Below are 21,657 nucleotides of genomic sequence, written 5' to 3'. Positions count from 1 at the left end.
ACAGAACGTTCCTGTATCCCTCCAGATCGTTTTGGTGGTATGTTACTGGGGTCCCTGTAGGTATTTCTCACTCACCCTGTTGCAGGCTGTGCTAGGGCTGGGACTTGTGGTGCAGATCGTGCTAGAGGGCTTAAACTTTCAGTGTATACTGCCAGCTACAGGAGAAACAAAAACTCTAGGCCAACCCAGGATAACCCAGCATTCCTAGCAGAGCAGTACCGACATCATGATCACAGAGGGTCGGGACCTGTGTCCCTCATTGGGCCCTAAAGTATTTTACGTGGTGTAGATATCTGTGGAAAGGTAAGAATTGAAGGTGCACCGAATGGTAACTTTGGTACCGAAAATGCAGAATGCACCTGGCCGAAAACCGAAAATGACAGTTTTTAAAATATATATATCTTTTTTTATATGATTGTATTAAATTCGACTTTTTTATTAATATTTTGAATTGAAATGAATGTGAATTTATTGTCGGCCATTATTGGTACCTTTAACACAAGAAAGATGCATCCCTTTAAATTCTATGTATGTCTTCACACTGGTCCGTTGCAATTTGCTGCATTTTTGATTAGTTAACCACTTAAGCCCCGGAAGATTTTACCCCCTTCCTGACCAGGCCCTATTTTGCGAGTCGGCACTGCGTGATTTTAACGGACAATTGCGCGGTCGTGCGACGCTGTACCTAAACGAATTTGATGCCCTTTTTTTCCCACAAACAGAGCTTTCTTTTGGTGGTATTTGATCACCTCTGCGATTTTTTTTTTTTTTGATCACGCGCTATAATCAAAAAAAGAGCGACAATTTTGCAAAAATAACAATATTTTTCATATTTTTTATATGAAATTCCCCCAAAAAATGTAAAAATCAAAATTTTTTAACATTTTTGGCCAATTTGTTTTCTGCTACATATGTTTGGTAAAAAAAATCACAATAAGTGTATTTTGATTGGTTTGCGCAAAAGTTATCGCGTTTACTAACTAAGGGAAAGATTTGTCATTTTTGGTGGTTTTTTTTTTTTTTACGCGTAATGGCGGCGATCTGCGATTTTTTTTTTTTGCGACATTGCGGCGGACAGATTGGACCCTTGACTGACATTTTTGACACTTTTGGGGTTACCAGTGACATTACTACAGTACAGTAAGTTACTGTAAAAATGACACTGGCAGGGAAGGGGTTAACTTTATTGGGAAAGGAGGGGTTAAGTGTGTCCCTAGGGGCGTGCTTCTAACTGTGCAGGGATGTGGCTTTACATGTAACAGCACTGATCAACAGTCCTACATAGCAGGACCGTATGATCTGTGCTGTTACACAGGGGAGAATGACAGGGTGCTTTGTTTACATTAGCCGCCTGCCTTTCTCCCTTCACAGCGGACGATCGCGAGTGACCGGCGGACATCGGGTCCGCGGGTCACACGCACGGAGGTGTCCGTGAACGAGCCGGGGTGGGAGCGCGCCTCCGGGGGTGCTCGCTCGCCCCCTATTGGCTTACAGGCTAGTGACGTACCCATACGTCACTTTGCCTGGCCGGGACTGACCTCCGCAGTATATGTACTTGTGGCGGTCGGCAACCGGTTAAGAAAACCGCACCAAAAATACACCTTCCCATTGAAATGCATTATAAAGGCAGCAAGAACACATCAATAACGCACCCATATTACGTTTGTGTTGCAGTTTTTGAGTCGCCAACACACCATAAGCACAGCAAAATTGTGTGCGTTTTTGGCGCCATTATCAACACCTGTCCTCTTATCACCAAATGCCGATAACACAATTTTTCGGTGGCCGAAATTACGGTACATCGCCAGTAGGTATTTAAAATGCTTGATTTTTATGTGCTTTTGCCTACAACTTATTACCTTAGTGACAGGGTCTCTTTAAAGGTGTGAGGGTGATTATATCTGTAGGTAGAGTCTAAAACTATTTTTTTTTGTTAGATTACAGACTTCACTCAATAACCTGATGGCCCCAATCCGAATCCAGCATGTCGTGTCCTTCAGCTCCCAGGTAATCACTCCATCTCTACCATGCTATCTGAGTCTATGAGGCAAGTAGAAAGAAGGGTCCAATATGTTATAAACCAGGGGTAGGCAACCTCAGTATTCCAGCTACTGTATAGTAAAATTACAAATCCCATCATGCCTCTGGGAGTTGTGCCTTTGTCTGTCAGTCTTACAATGCCCCCCTGAGATTTGTAGTTTAACCAGCTGCAGTGCTGTGGTTGCTTTCCCCTTATATTTCCCAGGTTTAGGAAAACAGGATTCTGCATTTTCCCACCTTCAGCCACCAGGCATCTCTCTAGAGCAAATGTTGGTCAGAGACTGCAGACATACTAGAGGAAATGGTCAGAGACTACAGACATAGTAGAGGAAATTATGGTCAGAGACTGCAGAGATACTAGATGAAATTATGGTCAGAGAATGTGGACACCACAGAGTAATGATGGTCAGAGACTGTGGACACCACAGAGTAATGATGATCAGAGACTGTGGACACCATAGAGTAATGATGGTCAGAGACTGTGGACACCATAGAGTAATGATGATCAGAGACTGTGGACACCATAGAGTAATGATGATCAGAGACTGTGGACACCATAGAGCAATGATGGTCAGAGACTGTGGACACCATAGAGTAATGATGATCAGAGACTGTGGACACCATAGAGTAATGATGGTCAGAGACTGTGGACACCATAGAGTAATGATGATCAGAGACTGTGGACACCATAGAGTAATGATGGTCAGAGACTGTGGACACCATAGAGTAATGATGATCAGAGACTGTGGACACCATAGAGTAATGATGGTCAGAGACTGTGGACACCATAGAGTAATGATGGTCAGAGACTGTGGACACCATAGAGTAATGATGGTCAGAGACTGTGGATGCCAAAGAATAATGATGGTCAGAGACTGTGGACACCATAGAGTAATGATGGTCAGAGACTGTGGACACCATAGAGTAATGATGGTCAGAGACTGTGGACACCAAAGAGTAATGATGGTCAGAGACTGTGGACACCATAGAGTAATGACGGTCAGAGACTGTGGACACCATAGAGTAATGATGGTCAGAGACTGTGGACACCATAGAGTAATGATGGTCAGAGACTGTGGACACCATAGAGTAATGACGGTCAGAGACTGTGGACACCATAGAGTAATGACGTTCAGAAACTGTGGACACCATAGGGTAATGACGGTCAGAGACTGTGGACACCATAGAGTAATGATGGTCAGAGACTGTGGACACCATAGAGTAATGATGGTCAGAGACTGTGGACACCATAGAGTAATGACGGTCAGAGACTGTGGACGCCAAAGAATAATGATGGTCAGAGACTGTGGACACCATAGAGTAATGATGATCAGAGACTGTGGACACCATAGAGTAATGATGGTCAGAGACTGTGGACACCAAAGAGTAATGACGGTCAGAGACTGTGGACACCATAGAGTAATGACGGTCAGAGACTGTGGACACCATAGAGTAATGACGGTCAGAGACTGTGGACACCATAGACTGAGTAATGACGGTCAGAGACTGTGGACACCATAGAGTAATGACGGTCAGAGACTGTGGACACCATAGAGTAATGACGGTCAGAGACTGGACACCATAGAGCAGTGATGATGAACCCTGGCACCCCAGATGTTTTGGAACTACATTTCCCATGATTCTCATGCACTCTGCAATGTAGTTGATCTGGGGTGCCAAGGTTTGCCATCACTGCCATAGGGTAATGATGGTCAGAAACTGTGGACACCATAGGGTAATGACGGTCAGAGACTGTGGACACCATAGAGTAATGATGATCAGAGACTGTGGACACCATAGAGTAATGATGGTCAGAGACTGTGGACACCATAGAGTAATGATGGTCAGAGACTGTGGACACCATAGAGTAATGATGGTCAGAGACTGTGGACACCATAGAGTAATGATGGTCAGAGACTGTGGACACCATAGAGTAATGATGGTCAGAGACTGTGGACGCCAAAGAATAATGATGGTCAGAGACTGTGGACACCATAGAGTAATGATGATCAGAGACTGTGGACACCATAGAGTAATGATGGTCAGAGACTGTGGACACCAAAGAGTAATGATGGTCAGAGACTGTGGACACCATAGAGTAATGACGGTCAGAGACTGTGGACACCATAGAGTAATGATGGTCAGAGACTGTGGACACCATAGAGTAATGATGATCAGAGACTGTGGACACCATAGAGTAATGATGGTCAGAGACTGTGGACACCATAGAGTAATGATGATCAGAGACTGTGGACACCATAGAGTAATGACGGTCAGAGACTGTGGACACCATAGAGTAATGATGATCAGAGACTGTGGACACCATAGAGTAATGATGATCAGAGACTGTGGACACCAAAGAGTAATGACGGTCAGAGACTGTGGACACCATAGAGTAGACTGTGGACACCATAGGGTAATGATGGTCAGAAACTGGACATCATAGAGTTACGATGATCATAGACTGCAGACTTACCAGAGTAAGTGATGGTCAGAGACTGCAGACACACTACCTATTTTGGTTGCAGACTGGGAATATGCTGCAGAAGACAGTAGGAGTCAGAGGACATACGCTTACTGTAATCCTGCTATTACAAATCAATATTCCCTCTCTGCCTACAGGGCCACACAGCAAATACCAAGAGACTGCATGCAGGGCCCCAAATCACTATAATCTCTATTATGTAAATTCCAGGTTGCCTGCTCTTGATGTCTGCCATCTCCTTGTCTCTGTTTCAGGATCCCAGGCACCCTGTGGACAATCTTCTGAGTGACAACATCCAGCCATGGCTGAGCTGCCCCCGGGACCGCAGCCGTCAGCTGAAGGTTGAGCTGCAGTTGGAGCGAGCCAGCCATATTGCTTATATAGACGTGGGTAAGTGACTCATAGCGGATCATGTCTCATTTATTTGTAGGGTGTGCAAGGGTACCATGTTTAAGATGTATTCCTGCCCAAAGGAAATAATTTTAATGTTGGTAAGTTAAAAGCACTGACAGTCCACCATCCCTGCATAACACACCTGCTGTGCCCATTATGAGGGGTTCCCTCCATCCCTGTGCTGAGTTCCCGGGTCTATACACCTGCTGTGCCCATTATGAGGGTGTATTGTTTTTTCAGATGGGCTCCTGTTGTCTGGTTGGCTAATGTTTAGCCTTGAGAATTGTATTTTTTGTTCCCACCCCTCATTTTGAACACTGTCCCAATGGTTATGAATATCAGGAGCTGTGTCCATCAATGAACATCAGAGAAATGGATTTTACGGTAAGACCAAAAATTCCATTTTTGTTTTTCAGAATTGTTGCTTTTGTTTATAGCGCAAAAATAAAAACTGCAGAGGTGATCAAATACCACCAAAATAAATCTCTATTTGTGGGAAACATGGACATCAATTTTATTTGGGTACAGAGTCGCACGACGGCGCTATTGTCAGTTGAAGTAACGCAGTGCTGTATCACAGAAAAATATCCTGGTCCATTAACCACTTAAGCCGCTGAAGATTTTACCCCCTTCCTGACCAGGGGTTTTTTTGCGATTCTTTTTTTTTTTTTTTTTTTTTTTTACTGCGGGACTTTAACGGACAATTGCGCAGTCGTGCGACGCTGTACCTAAACGAATTTGACGTCCTTTTTTCCCCACAAACAGAGCTTTCTTTTGGTGGTATTTGATCACCTGTGCAATTTTTTTGATCATGCGCTATAAACAAAAAAAGGGTGTAAATTTTGCAAAAATAACAATATTTTTCACATTTTTTTTTTTTTTTTTTTGTTTTTTTTTTCACAATCTATATTTTTATTACATTTTTTTATATGAAATTCCCCAAAAAAAATGTAAAAATCAAATTTTTTTAACATTTTGGGCCAATTTGTTTTCTGCTACATATGTTTGGTAAAAAAAAATCGCAAAAAGCGTATTTTGATTGGTTTGCGCAAAAGTTATCGCGTTTACTAACTAAGGGAAAGATTTTTGGTGTTTTCTTTTTTAATGGGTAATGGCGGTGATCTGCGATTTTTTTTTTTTTTTTTTTTTTCGGGATTGCGACATTGCGGTGGACAGATCGGACCCTTGACTGACATTTTTGACACTTTTGGGGGTACCAGTGACATTACTGCAGTAATCAGTGCTATATATGCACTGTTACTGTAAAAATGACACTGGCAGGGAAGGGGTTAATTTTATTGGAGAGGGAGGGGTTAATGTATGCCTGGTGCTTACTGACGTGTGTGGGAGGGAGGTGACTGAGGGACACAGGGACAGATCACATGTTCAGCTATGCTGAACCCTGAAATCTGTCACTGTTTGTCACTTAGGAGATCCGTCCGCTTTGTTTACACAAGCGGGCGGATCTCCAAACTCGATTCCCCGACGATCGGGGAAGAGCAGCGGTGATCACCGCCACTCCTCCCCTGGCCCGACTCCCGCTGTGACTGAAAACAGAGAGAGCGAGCCTCCGGTGGCGCGCGAGCGCCGCCCACAAGGGAAGGAGTCCAGCTGCACGGAATCGAGCCACTTTGCCGCAGTACAGTCAACGTGACTGGTCGGCAAGTGGTTAAGTGGATAAACATGTATTCCAATATGTGTGACTAAAAATCCCTATTTTTTTTATTGCAGTTTGCTTGAAATGGTATAGCAGTCTGCAGAGAGTTCATCCAGTATTTTTATAGCTCTGTATTTTACGTCTTCTGTTGCAGGAAACAGCGGATCAGCCTTCTTACAGATTGACGTTGGCCGCTCCAGTTGGCCGGTAGATAAACCATTTGTCCCTCTGCTACCTACAGCCACCCTATTATCCCCAGCGGACTCTAAACTGGAGAAGAACGCCAGAGGGGTCCGGATGTTTAAGGAAGGTAAAATGAAGCCTCAGGAAAACTTAATCTGACTTTGCTCATCCCATACAGCACCCATGTCAAACACAAGGCCCGCGTGCCGAATCTGGCCCTCCAGGCCTTCTCAAGTGGCCCTCGCACCCTATTTTTCATTCGGAACATGGTGGAACTCCATTCCACCACCTCCAGCTCTGGCCCTCCGTTCCCTGCTGTCACTTTCAAGCACAGCGGCTCCCGGAAGTAACAGATCCCTGCACACACTCATGGCAGGGACAGATCTCGAGAATCTTGAGTGAAAAAGCAACCTCTTTGCAAGGTGAGGCAGAGCTGCCTACACAGGTCGATACTAGAGATGGGCCAGGTAGGAGAGAGAAATGCAAGAAAGCTTTGGGGGGTTGGGTTGCATGTTGTGCATAATGCACCCCTAAACCCTGCACTCTGTACATAATGCACTCCTGAACTCTGCACTGTGTACTTAGCGCACCCCAGATCCAACTGGCCCTTTGAGGGCAATCGTACTGCTTATGCAAATTGAGTTTGACACCCCTGCCTTACAGGAAAGATTCATTGGTGATTGAGTGCTAATCTAGCAATGGATTTCCATTGCCGATGTATAAAGGATGTAAAATGTGAACACCTGACCATCACACCTACTATGTGGTCACAAGTCTGTAAACACCCCTCCTTCGTTTTGGAGTATCCAGTGAAGGGTACTGTTGATGCCTCACCATACAAAAACATTGTACAGCCTTGTGGTAACAGTTTGGTGAAGACCCTTTTCTGTTCTAGTATGACTGTGCCCCTGTGTACAAAGCCAGCTCCATAAAGAGTTGGTTTGATGGGTTTGGTGTGGAGGAACTCGAGTGTCCTGCAGAGAGCATTGACCTCAACCCTACTGAACACCTTTTGGGATGAATTAAAATTACAGTTTTGAGCCAGGTGTTCTCATCCAACATCAGTACCTGACCTCAAAAATGGGTACAAATCCCCACACACTCTAAAATCTTGCCTTTCTACCCAGAAAGTTGAGGCTGTTATAGACACAAAGGCAGCAACTCCATATTAACTGCCTGCCGACCGCCTCATGTAGGAGTACAGTGGGGTAGCGGCTCTCCAGTGCCGGATCACGTACCTAGTACGTGATTTGGCATTTTCTGGTAGGGGGCGCATGTTGGCTGGGATAAGACGCAGCACAAGCCCATCAGCAGGTGCCGGCCAATGGATGTCTGCTGGCAGCCACTAATCGGCGAGGAGAAAGACAGGACAGAGCTCTGTCAATGTAAACAGTGCAGAGCTCTGCCCTGTCAGCAGGAACGTGCTGGATTTTGTTTCCCTGCAAAGCATTAAAGCGGAGTTCCGGGCACAGAAGTCATTTTTTAATAAACATACCCCCGGGACAGTCAGGGCTAGTACATTCCACAATGGCTAGCCTCTGATCTGTCCCGGTTCGCACTTACCTTTTAGAAGAAATACTTACTTATAAAATTTCTTCCACAGCGTTTCCATCTCTCTTGTGGGCAGCTGAAGCCGGCGCGATCCTCTTCTGTGTCTTCTTCTGCGTCTTGTTCTCCCAGAATGCGCCGCACCGGCCCCTCTCGTCACTTCCGGTGCGGCGCCGCATTCCTCCACAGCTTCTGGGCATGCCCAGAAGCTGTTTAGCAGGGGAATGCGGCGTCGCCCGGAAGTGATGAGCGGGGCCGGTGCCGTTGCATTGATTCCTGGGAGCGATGACGTTCAGCTCCCAAGAATCATAGCGAGACAGGAAGTGACGGGGTGAGCCGCGGCACCGAGGGAGGAAGTACTCTGAGGTGAGTATTTACGATCTTCAATTAAAAGGTGAGTAAACAAAAAAAAAAAAATAACTATCCAATTCCTTTTCAGGTTATGTCGAACTAGCGGAGGGGCACAAAAAAAAAAATATCGTTTTTGTGCCCGGAACTCCGCTTTAAGGACGAGCAGCCCAAACCAACTATTTACATATGATTTTTTTTTTCACTGTGCGTTCTTCTTTATAACATCTCGGGTATGATAAAGTACATCAAAAATTATAATATAATAAATAACTATAAATAAGTTAAAGTATGTGTATATATATATATATATATATATATATATATATATATATATATATATAATATGTGTGTGTGTGTGTGTGTACCGTATATACTCGAGTATAAGCCAACCCGAATATAAGCCGAGGCACCTAATTTTCCCACAAAAAAATGGGAAAAATGATTGAGTCGAGTATAAGCCTAGGGTGGGAAATGCAGCAGCTACTGGTAAATTTTAAAAAATAAAAATAGATACCATTATACAGTACATTACAGCACATTACACAGTACATTAGGCCCCCCCCCCCCTCAACCCAGGTCAACCAGAAATATCACCGTAAATAAAATAAAAATCTATAAAATAAAATATTACTGTAAATATAATATTAAATGTAATATTAAAAAAGGAAACCTTGAGTTGTGGTCAGTGGTACATTACAGCACATACATTACACCTCCAACCCACATTAGGCCTTCACCTCACCTCCACTCCCGCCCCCCCCCCTCTCAACCCACATTAGGCCTTCACCTCCACTCCCGCCCCCCTCAACTCACATTATCCTACACCTCCAACCCCCCCTCAACCCAGGTCAACCATAGATATTAAATAAATAAAAATATAAAATAAACTATTAAATATAATATTAGAAGAACCTTGGGGTGCTGGATGCTGCTGATGTGCAGATGGTGGTAATGCAGGTGTTCGGATTCCCTCAGTGCCAGCTCACTTCTTCAGCAGCGCGGCTGCCAGCATTTGCTCCTCCCACAGTGTGAAGTGCGGGCGCAGCTCGTCCACTGACTCTCCGCTGACTGTCTCCTCCGCTCTTCTGCTACAGAGGAGTCAAGCGGCGGGTCATGTTATTCGGGCATATTACCGTATTAACGGCGGGGGGGGGTCGGGGGTGAGATTAAAGGTCATTCCTGATCGTTCCTGGCATTTCCCCATTTTAGTTTTTTTCTCACTCGAGTATAAGCAGAGGGGTGCCTTTTCAGCATAAAAAATGTGCTGAAAAAGTCAGGGACAGCGCGTGGTCACCCCACATCAGGAAGTACCTGAACATGGATCTTCATGGCAGGATCACTAAGGATTACTTTCATGAAAGTTGTTGATTTAAAAAAAATTAAAAACTTTGAAATTATATTAACTATGTTTGGGATTACAATTACTGCAATGCTCTTTTTGTTTGTAGGTGACTTTTTGGAAGACACTGCTGGTGAGAAATGGGATCGACTACGAATCACCTGCAGTCAGCCCTTCAACAAGCAGGCACAGTTCGGCCTTTCTTTTTTACGCCTCAGATCTGCGCTGGAAGAAGAGGATCAGAACCACACTCCGGCAACAGATCCTCATCAGGTATTATTCTTATTGTAGTCTGACTGTGGGGAGGATTGATGGGACAGCAAGACCGCCTGCTATACTCTATAGCTCTGACATATACTGCAGTGATGTACAGAGATCACTGAGCCAGTCACATCAGTCTCTGCACCAGAGGAGCTTACACTCTAATGTCTCCCCACAGTCACATCAGTCTCTGCACCAGAGGAGCTTACACTCTAATGTCCCCCCACAGTCACATCAGTCTCTGCACCAGAGGAGCTTACACTCTAATGTCTCCCCACAGTCACACACTATTATTATACATTTATATAGCTCTGACATATACCGCAGTGCTGTACAGAGAACACTGAGCCAGTCACATCCGTCTCTGTACCAGAGGAGCTTACACTCTAATGTCCCCCCACTGTTGCAAACTATTAGAGCTATATAAATGTATAATAATAATAGTTTGCAGCAGTGGGGGACATTAGAGTGTAAGCTCCTCTGGTACAGAGACTGATGTGACTGGTACAGTGTTCTCTGTACAGCACTGTGGTATATGTCAGAGCTATATAAATGTATAATAATGACATATAGCACAGTGCTGTACAGAGAACGCTACACTCTAATTTTGCTTCCCCCCAATACTGTTACACAGTGTGATAATCCTGTTTTATTTTTCAGGAATATAAGTCATCTCTCCTCTCCGGCATGCTTCCAGGAAAACATGAGAAAGAAAAGGACACTAACAATCGGTAGGTGGTAATAGGGGTCTAGATTTCATACTGTTCTGTTTCCCCGGTGTTGCTGGATTCAGGACAGGAGGGGGTGTAATATAATATATGTCTGTGGTAGATGTCATTCATAATAGGAAGAAAACTGCACATAGATAAGAAGAGAAGTAGCATGTGTGGGGTAAAATGCAATTTCAGCACTGGGGCCAGGCAGTTCTAGCCATGGGCATACTGTTAGGGCTCATGTACAGTGGCATCAGTTGCAGTGTATGCTCTTTAGATGTTTCTTAGCTGCTTTTTCATTCACATTGACTGGAGGAAGAAAAGCCTCCCAGACACAAACAAAATCCCACCAACATGAGCCCTTTAATCCCTTCCTGCCTGCCCCGGTGTCCCTTTACCCCTTAACCCAACCTGACAGCGAGGGGTAAATCTAACAAGCAGACTCCTGCCTGCCAGATGGAAGCTTAACACACCCCTGGTAACGGCCCATACAGTAAACCCCCTCCATTCCGGACCCATCCCTGAAAAGTGAAAATCCGCAAAATAGAAAGACCCTATTTAAATACACTCTAGGCATGTTTTTATGACTTTCACTGTACTTTTAAAAGCATTTTAAGGCCTTTAAACACACTTTAAAAACAATAGAAACACATTTAAACACATAAAAGATACGGAGAGACAGAGCAAGAGCAATGGAAAACACAAAAATATTTAATTAACAATGATTTAATTAGTAAAATAATATTAATAGGGCTTACAGAAAAAAAAACGGGACCGCAAAAACTGGAACCGGATAGAACGGGGGTTACTGTACACCCGTCCACGCGTACGTGCACACCCCGGCCCATGTATCCAAAGCTCTGCTTGCCCATCTGCCAGCCCGGGACAGACATAGCGGGTGCCGTCGGGTAGCGAGGAGGGAGCAGAGCGGCAACCTGTCTGCTCTCCTCCCCATCTTGTTGCTGACCCAGAAAGCAACGTGTTTGACGTCACTTCCGGGTCTGCCTCTCGGTGTCCCCAGTCAGCACATCCCGTAAAGAATGTAATGCAATGTAATCTGCATTGCATTACATTCAGGGGAGACGTGCAGGGTCTTTTAGACCCCGGATGTCTCAGAAAAGAGAACCTGTCACCAAAAAATCACCACATAGGGGACTTTTGTCGCCTATGTGATGAAAAATAAAAAAAAACGTATAATCTTTTTTTAAGCATGCATGCAAAAAGTGCAAAAACTGCTAGCTGTGAAAGGTCGGAACGCCCAAAAACATGGGAAGGCTTGGTGATCATCTGACCATTGTCCCAGTGGTCACATGATTGGAAACCGGTACTGCCAACTCCTTAGACAGTTTGGCCTTTGTGCTGCTTTTGCACAGTAAATGCGCTGTCAGCACATAAATATCAGCCGCCCAGCAAAGCATATGTGTGAGCGTTTAAGCCCACCAATTGGCACCACGCATATGTGTTGTGTGTGAGTGTTAAAGCCCACCAATTGCCACCATGCATACAGTGTATTGCGAAAGTATTCAGCCCCCTTGAACTTTTCGACCTTTTGCCACCTTTCAGGCTTCAAACATAAAGATATAAAACTGTAATTTTTTTGTGAAGAATCAACAACAAGTGGGACACAATTATGAAGTGGAACGAAATTTATTGGATATTTCAAACTTTGTTAACAAATAAAAAACTGAAAAATTGGGCGTGGAAAATTATTCAGCCCCCTTAAGTTAATACTTTGTAGCGCCACCTTTTGCTGCGATTACAGCTGTAAGTCGCTTGGGGTATGTCTCTATCAGTTTTGCGCATCGAGAGACTAAAATTTTTGCCCATTCCTCCTTGCAAAACAGCTCGAGCTCAGTGAGGTTGGATGGAGAGCGTTTGTGAACAGCAGTTTTCAGTTCTTTCCACAGATTCTCGATTGGATTCAGGTCTGGACTTTGACTTGGCCTTCTAACACCTGGATATGTTTATTTGTGAACCATTCCATTGTAGATTTTGCTTTATGTTTTGGATCATTGTCTTGTTGGAAGACAAATCTCCGTCCCAGTCTCAGGTCTTTTGCAGACTCCATCAGGTTTTCTTCCAGAATGGTCCTGTATTTGGCTCCATCCATCTTCCCTGTCCCTGCTGAAGAAAAGCAGGCCCAAACCATGATGCTGTCACCACCATGTTTGACAGTGGGGATGGTGTGTTCAGGGTGATGAGCTGTGTTGCTTTTACGCCAAACATAACGTTTTGAATTGTTGCCAAAAAGTTCGATTTTGGTTTCATCTGACCAGAGCACCTTCTTCCACATGTTTGGTGTGTCTCCCAGGTGGCTTGTGGCAAACTTTAAACAACACTTTTTATGGATAGCTTTAAGAAATGGCTTTCTTCTTGCCACTCTTCCATAAAGGGCAGATTTGTGCAGTATACGACTGATTGTTGTCCTATGGACAGAGTCTCCCACCTCAGCTGTAGATCTCTGCAGTTCATCCAGAGTGATCATGGGCCTCTTGGCTGCATCTCTGATCAGTCTTCTCCTTGTATGAGCTGAAAGTTTAGAGGGACGGCCAGGTCTTCGTAGATTTGCAGTGGTCTGATACTCCTTCCATTTCAATATTATCGCTTGCACAGTGCTCCTTGGGATGTTTAAAGCTTGGGAAATCTTTTTGTATCCAAATCCAGCTTTAAACTTCTCAACAACAGTATCTCGGACCTGCCTGGTGTGTTCCTTGTTCTTCATGATGCTCTCTGCGCTTTAAACGGACCTCTGAGACTATCACAGTGCAGGTGCATTTATACAGAGACTTGATTACACACAGGTGGATTCTATTTATCATCATTAGTCATTTAGGTCAACATTGGATCATTCAGAGATCCTCACTGAACTTCTGGAGAGAGTTTGCTGCACTGAAAGTAAAGGGGCTGAATAATTTTGCACGCCCAATTTTTCAGTTTTTTATTTGTTAAAGTTTGAAATATCCAATAAATTTCGTTCCACTTCATGATTGTGTCCCACTTGTTGTTGATTCTTCACAAAAAATTACAGTTTTATATCTTTATGTTTGAAGCCTGAAATGTGGCAAAAGGTCAAAAAGTTCAAGGGGGCCGAATACTTTCGCAATGCACTGTATATGTTGGGTGTGAGCGTTAAAGCCCACCAATTGCCACCACACATATGTGTTGGGTGGTTATAAAGGGGATAAAGTACTTTTTTAGAGTGTGTTGTAGTTTGTCTAAAATGATAGAGCAGTCAATGGCTTGTAACCATTGTACAAACAATGTTCAGCAGAGGTCCTGCACAGTTAGATTCATCTTCCAGTGATGTCATGAGTTCCTAGGCTTCTTATAGGATGGGATCTTATGTTTTGCTGAATTGACCATTTTCACCTATTTTTTTTTTTTTTTTTTTTTTAGGGATCATAGAGAGGAAAGGATAAAGGAGAGGCTGCAGCAGGCCATGTCCCCACCTTCTCCCCGCACCCCGTGTCTCAGCCGCACAGTCCGCATGGTGCTATCTGCAACTCAGTCACGTAAACGTAGCCATCCCGTCACATCGCCACCAAGTCCTCCCACCCCCCTACAGCCTGGAGAGGGTGACAACCAGCACGGAGAGAGCCCAGTCTCCTCTGGTGAGTGTGGATGGACAGACAAGTGTCCGGCCAGTCCGCTCATGTGATTTCATTTACAGGAGGTGCCCTCTGCTGGCATTCTATTTTTTAGGACGGTTCCATGAGCAACACCCGTGTGCTATTGTTTCTGGCTCTGTTCCCACTCACTATAGAGTATTTACACCTACCTCTGTACATGCTCCATGATGTAAATCAATAAAAACCCAGCAGGGATGGTGGAATCCTCTCATAAAGGACACAGATGGTGTGCAGACCCAGAAGCTCAGTGCAGGAATGGTGGAAATCCCGCATAAAGGGCAAAGGAGTCGTGCAGACCCAAGAACTCAGCATAAGGATGTTGGTAACCACTTAAAATGGGCACAACAGGTATGCAGAGTCGATAACTCGAACACAGGGATAGTGGGAACCCCTTGTATTAAGCACAGTGAGTTTACAGACCCAGGAACTCTGCTCATGGTTGAGGAAACTCTTATAATGGGCAGAGAAGCTGTACAGACCTGGGAACTCAGTGCAGAGATGGTGGCAACCCCTCATAATGACCATTAAGAACATCCAGTGAAATATAAGTGTTGGGTGTACTAACCTTTTAAATAACCCCATCTTGTACGTTTGCTTGCAGGTTCTTGTCCTGAGACGTCTGTGACACCCAGAAAACCTACACCCAAATATGGTGGAAATTCATCCAACAGAGGCAGACAGAGAGCAGTACGGACTCGCGGGAGGTAATGCACTGCTATTTGTCAGGGGCAGGTAGTGCAGGCAGGGCAGCTGCAGGTGTCACTTTGGTTACTGGACTGGAGTGGTGCAATTCCAATGCCCACCAGCAGGTGTCTCCTGGCAGAGTTCAGCAACTAGTTGCCACCTGATGCTGCCTATAGGTAGACTAATAAGCTGGTCCTCCCTGCGGACTCAATGCTCAAGACCTGGGCATATTTCCCAAGTGTTGCATTACTTTGTTCCTGTATTTATCTCTTATCCTTTGTGGCCCAGCTCCTGTATACTACATGCTAAAGCAGTTCTGCATTCCTGCCAGACCCTGCTCTGCCAGATCTTCCTGATTACCTGTTCCTCCTGTCCTGTTACAAGTTAGTTTCACTATGGCATGTGGCGTTTTCCTTGCATGTTATTGGGTATTCTTTGCAAAGTGAAGCTTTACCTCATTTACTAAGCTCTTGGGCAACTGCACTTACAGTGCACAGAATATTTGCTGTTAGTAAATCAACCCCATTATGACAGACTTAGCTGTAAAACGAAGCCCTCCAGCGCTGAGCTGTCACTGCTTCTTGAAGACTGAGGACACCTTGTCTTGAAGATGATGTCCTGCAAGGGACAGTGGTGCAGAGGAGGTAGGTCTTGAGCCCCAAACACTAACTAGAGTGTGTGTGACATGCCAAATGCATTCTGCCTGCCATTGCTCATCATGGTCATTGGCAGCCTGGTGCATCATTGTAGGACTGAAAGGGACTGACTCAATCAATGAGGGGAGAGCCTGGCAACAATATGTGCAAAGGGAATACAATAAGACACGTGGCCACTCACTAAAACTAGAGGAAAAATGGTTTAACATTAAAATACGTAAGGGGTTCTTTACTGTCAGAGCAGTAAGGATGTGGAATTCTCTTCCACAAGCAGTAGTATCAGCAGGGAGCATCGATAGTTTCAGAAAACTATTAGATGGGCACCTTAAAGACCACAACATACAGGGGTATACAATGTACAACATACAGGGGTGTACAATGTACAACATACAGGGGTGTACAATGTACAACATACAGGGGTGTACAATGTACAACATACAGGGGTGTACAATGTACAACATACAGGGGTACACAATGTACAACATACAGGGGTACACAATGTACAACATACAGGGGTACACAATGTACAACATACAGGGGTGTACAATGTACAACATACAGGGGTGTACAATGTACAACATACAGGGGTGTACAATGTACAACATACAGGGGTGTACAATGTACAACATACAGGGGTACACAATGTACAACATACAGGGGTACACAATGTACAACATACAGGGGTACACAATGTACAACATACAGGGGTATACAATGTACAACATACAGGGGTATACAATGTACAACATACAGGGGTATACAATGTACAACATACAGGGGTATACAATGTATGGTTAACAGCAAACACACACGCACATCATAGGTTGAACTGGATGGACTGATGTCTTTTTTTCAACCTCACAAACTATGTAACTATGTAACGTTTTCATGCGTAGGTGCCCTAACGATTGCGTTTACGTTTGTACGTGCGTATATGTGCATGTCTCCCCTGTGCTCCACTGAATGTAATGCAGTGCAGATCGCACTGCATTACATTCTTTCTCGGCCATGCTGGCTGGGGAAACTGTCAATAGGGATCTGGAAGTGACGTCATATGCATCGCTTCCGGGTCAGCAACAAGATGGGGAGGAGAACGGACATGTGTCCGCTCTCCTCCACCCTGCGGCGCATGCTATGCCGGTCCCTGGCCCGCAAGGCAGCATCACAGCCTGTCCGTCACCTGGACACCATATGCATGTGATGGGCAGCAGCTCACTAGGGAAGGACACTGCAGCAAGGTGGGGGGCGATGGGAGATTCAGTGACCGGAGAATTCTCATGCCACCCTAGGCTGTGTGTCAGGACAGGGAGAAAAAGAAGAGAATGCTAAAACTTAAGTCAAAACTGTGTTTCCCTCTTCATGGGGGAGGAAGTGTGTAAAAGGAATTGAAGCCGTTCCAGCCAGCTGCCCCACACTCCCCGATGGTAAGGAAAGGGCGCCAGATCCAGCCTGCAACACCTTCAACTGCAACTCAGCTGTCAAACTGTGAAGGAGATGTCGGAGGTGGGTGAGCAGTTAGAGCAGGCAGGGGAAGCCTTCTGCACTGCCCACCAGAGGAGGGAGCCAGTTCCCTGTAAGCCTTGTAAGGGCAATGCCCACAGTCAAGATAGCGGGCGATGTACCCTACTCCAGCAGGCCGCAAAGCCGTGGCTCTAATTACTGGCCAGCCCAACCTCTTAGTGGTGAGACCAAATCCAGACAAGACCAGTGTAGTGTAGCCCAGGTGCCAGAACGCAATTTCTAGTCGCCGTGGCGTCCTGGCACCTGGAGTTTGTCAATCCCTGCAGTATGTATGTTTCACAGTCTGAGCCTGTTATATGTTTGAGGAGGTTGTTTAAAAAAAAAGAAAACATTATCCCCGGTGTCATATAGTCTATGTAAGCCACTGCTTGAGTGTCATGTTGGCGACAGAACAGTCATTTCCTCTTCTTGATGTTTAATGTGTTTGTGTCATTGGCAGAGGGAGGAGATCGTCTGGTAATCCACAGAGAAAAGAACGTGACAGCCAGTATCCAACGCAGCTCCCTCCTGGGACTGACACAAGCTGTTGTCCTATCTGTGCAGGTGAGAACATGATTGTACTGTATACGGGCAAACATCTGTCTGAGTTTTGATCGCAGTGGATTCCAATGTCACCCAATGTCACAATTGTATTTCAGATTTTGTCCCAGATTTTGTTTTTGACAGTCCTGACTGGGATTGTTTCTACCTACCGAGTTCTATAATGAACTCCAGTCAAAGTGGTTGTAAAACCAAAGCATTTTTTTACATTAATGCATTCCTTACATTAAGGTAAAAAATGTTTAGGCATCAATATCCCCCCCCCCCATACTCAGCTGAGCCCTCGTTCGATTCAGTGCTGTGCCTGTTTGCAGCTCTTCTCTCCCCTCATTTCCTGGTCTCACTGGCTTTGCTGGGGCACCAGAAGCCATTGGCTCCCTGCTGCTTCCAATCAAAGCCAGCGACAAAGTAGTGGGGGGTGGGGCTTATTCCTGCTGTCTGTGTAATCGATGCAGAGAGCAAGGCTCAGGAGTGAGCCCGCACGAGTGTGCCCAAAGAAAGGGGATTTTAAAGGGGGGAAGCAGGGCGTCCTTGGGGGGGGGGGGACCCGGGAAGAGGAGGTTCAGGTAAGTTTCAACCTTTTTTATATTAAAAAAAAAAAAAAAAAAAAAGCTTTCCAACAACTTTAAGGGGAAAAAATGACTGTCCCCTGGTCAGCTTTTTACATTGCTGGTCTTACCTGCCTGTGTTCTGTAGATTTTAGTCTAGCCCATTCCAGTGCACTTGCTGAATTTTTTCAGTTTCAAAGGTGAACTTTGGGATAAGCAAATGTTGCCTAAATACAAGAGTCTTGTGTATTTTCACTTGAATCTTGGTGTGCTTTGTGCATTTCCTCCATACCTGGTGCCTAAACCCTGGTCACTGCGCTCTCCCTGGGCTGGACTTGTTTTTGCCATCTTTCTGCTCCCTTCTGTACCCACTGCAGGAAGCCTGTAGTGGGTGGAGCCTACTGGGCCCCTCCCACAGCCCCCCTCTCTTCACATGCTATGTACAACACAATGATGATGTCGATGGGGTGACCTCAGCCCATGTTCCACTCACAGTTCTGGGGATGTTTATAAGGTATCCCCAGCAGGAATTGATGCCTGTAAACTGGAACCTTGGATCCCTATTGTTAGAGGGTTGTCATTGTCAGAATCTTCCTTAGCTCCATCAGGTGAGGCTGAACCCTCCCTCATGTCCACAGGGACTTGTGTTCACTCAGGACTTCTTAGCTGTTTGTACTCAGTTACTGGGACACTCTGCCCACAAATGGCTGTAAGCACACTCCGGGCGCCATCCCAGAGTTCCTAATTCAAATCAGGCCTATGGCCCTTGTCCTTATCTCTGATTCAGAGTCCTCTGAAAAGGGCCCCTGATTCCTTGCAGTCAGAAGCCTTCTCACACTTGAACGCTTGACCAGGTAGGGTCTCACAAGGGGTGAGCAGTAGAGACAGCTGTCCTTGGCCCAGTGAAGCAAAAGGGCAAAGAATGGATACAGGGTAGTACACCCATTCTATGGCATGTATTAACTGTGGGGGAGGGGGACACAGTTCTGGATCCTTGATCTGGGAGCTGGATGACCCTGTCCCGGTACTGCTCACAGGTGCCATCTGTAGTGATATAGTAGTGGGGTGAGGATTATTAATTATTACTATAATGCGAGTTATTCTGGCAGCAACCCAGTTCTTTCAGAGAGTTGCATTTAGTGAATCCCAACACAGAACAAAGTTCACAAGATACTTGCAACAGATGACAAAATCTGACAAAGAGTAAGAGCCGGTTTACACTGAGGCGATCCAACTTGCCGGGGCGACCTGTGAAGTCGCGGTGCACGCTGTGCACCGCGACCTCGGAGCGACATGAACGGACTTCATATCATTGAAGTCAATGCAGGTCGCTCCAGGTCGCCCCAAAGTAGTACAGGACCCTTTTTCTAAGTCGTAGTGACTTGTGTCACTCCTATTAGAACGGGTACTGTGCCAATCTATGGCAGGCGACTTGTCAGGTGACCAAGTCGCCCCAGTGTGTACCGGCTCTCAATATTACAATGAACAGCAGCCTTCAGAGTCCCATTTGTCCTAGCATATATTAGCAAGCATAGAGACAATACAATCCAGCATAATATGCACCGAAGTAGCTTCCATGCATGCAATAATGTATATTCTGATCTAGACCTGTGCTCTCATCTTGATGGAGAAAGAAGTCTATCACTAAAGGGGGTTTCTGCTAGGTCAACTCAAAATGCTTTTTGGATCTTATTGTTAATGAAGGTGAAAAGACTCTTCTTGTGATTACTGGCAACAACCTCACATTTACCAAGTAAACAAGCCACCATTTTCCATGAATACCCCCTAAAGTCTCATTACTATTAATAAATACTTTTTGTACTATTCCTTTTTAAGGGCTCTTTCACACGGGCGGTCTGATCAGATCCGCCTGTCAGTTTTTTGACAGGCGGATCTGATCGGATCCTCCATGCAGCTCTATGGAGCAGCGGATGTCAGCGGTGACATGTCCGCTGACACCCGCATCCTATCCTGTCCGTGAAATCCGGATGGATGGAAACCCTATTTTCCATCCGTCCTGGGGATCGGATCGGATCGGATGGAATCGGATGAGAGCGGACAGGCGGTCCGCTCTCATCCTATTCCCCATAGAGAGCAGCGGGGGCTGTGACACCTCCCTCTCCGTACTACAAGCGGAGACGGAGCTGTCATCCGCCGGCTCAGCGGGGATCGCGGATCGATCCCCGCTGAGCAGCACGGATCCGCCTACGGAGGCGGACCGTGTGAAAGAGCCCTAACTCTGATCAGGCAAATTTACATTTTACGATCCCCTTTAGGTAACTGCTTTGGCCCTTTTGATATGTAAAAAATGCAACTCGTGTGCCAGCTGTGTTAAGCCTAGTCCACATCTATGTTCCCATTAAAAAAAAATGTGTGTATGTATATTGATATAGAATATCCTACATAAATTATCTAAAACCATCAACGGTAGCTTTTGGTCTTCAGTGTGTGAGGCTTCTCAGATTAAATCCTCACTAAAAACATCTACACCCTGTGGATAATTGGACTTTTCCTTAGCTGTCAGGAAATTTCTCCTTTCCTCCCTATCAGGAATTTGTTAGGTGTTGAGGGAATGCCCTCCTAACTAGGGATGCACCCATTCGATATTCGGATCGGATATCGGCCCCCGATACTGGCAAAATAGCTGGATCGGGGATCAGTAGAATTTAGCAGACCTACGGGCCGATCCGGGGCGTTGCTACTCTCCAGGCTTCTGACCCTCCCTCAATCACTTCAATAGGAGAAAAAAAGCTTTTACTCCTCTAATTCTACAGTTGCAGCCATTCTTCTTCTGTTTATAGGGGGGGGGGGGTCATCTTTCTTTCGGTATCCACATAACTGGCTGTGTGATGTGGACATTTCCTAGGTATCTGCCGTTTCCGATACCGATCCGGAAGTATTATTTTGTTATAAGCTCACAAAACAGTACTTCGGGATCGGGATTGGCGATTTCACAAAGCAAAAGATTGGGACCAAAAAAGTCAGATCGGTGCATCCCTACTCCTAACCTTCTCTCCCTTTCTATCATTGTCTCTCAGACCTCTTCAGCCTCCCCCCTCTTTTCTTGGGGGCTTGGACTTGAGGCGATCCCTCAGTCCCCAGCTTCCCT

The 21,657-nt window shown here is 45.4% G+C and overlaps 1 protein-coding gene across 1 annotated transcript in view; it reads left to right on the top strand.

Annotated features, from left to right (window-relative positions):
* Window positions 1-1,946: 1,946 nt before the first annotated feature.
* XNDC1N (XRCC1 N-terminal domain containing 1, N-terminal like) overlaps window positions 1,947-21,657 on the top strand; it is a 20,583-nt gene continuing 872 nt past the window's right edge. Inside the window, exons 1-8 of the mRNA XM_082245934.1 lie at window positions 1,947-2,007; window positions 4,780-4,915; window positions 6,730-6,885; window positions 10,106-10,269; window positions 10,918-10,988; window positions 14,367-14,581; window positions 15,201-15,303; window positions 17,900-18,003. Coding sequence (XP_082102060.1) covers window positions 1,963-2,007; window positions 4,780-4,915; window positions 6,730-6,885; window positions 10,106-10,269; window positions 10,918-10,988; window positions 14,367-14,581; window positions 15,201-15,303; window positions 17,900-18,003 — 994 coding nt within the window. The 5' untranslated portion in view covers window positions 1,947-1,962. The remainder of the gene's footprint in view (window positions 2,008-4,779; window positions 4,916-6,729; window positions 6,886-10,105; window positions 10,270-10,917; window positions 10,989-14,366; window positions 14,582-15,200; window positions 15,304-17,899; window positions 18,004-21,657) is intronic.

Source organism: Pelophylax lessonae, assembly GCF_965119305.1.
Source record: "Pelophylax lessonae genome assembly, chromosome: 2".
Taxonomy (NCBI): Eukaryota; Metazoa; Chordata; class Amphibia; order Anura; family Ranidae; genus Pelophylax; species Pelophylax lessonae.
This window is presented reverse-complemented; position numbering and strand designations above follow the sequence as displayed.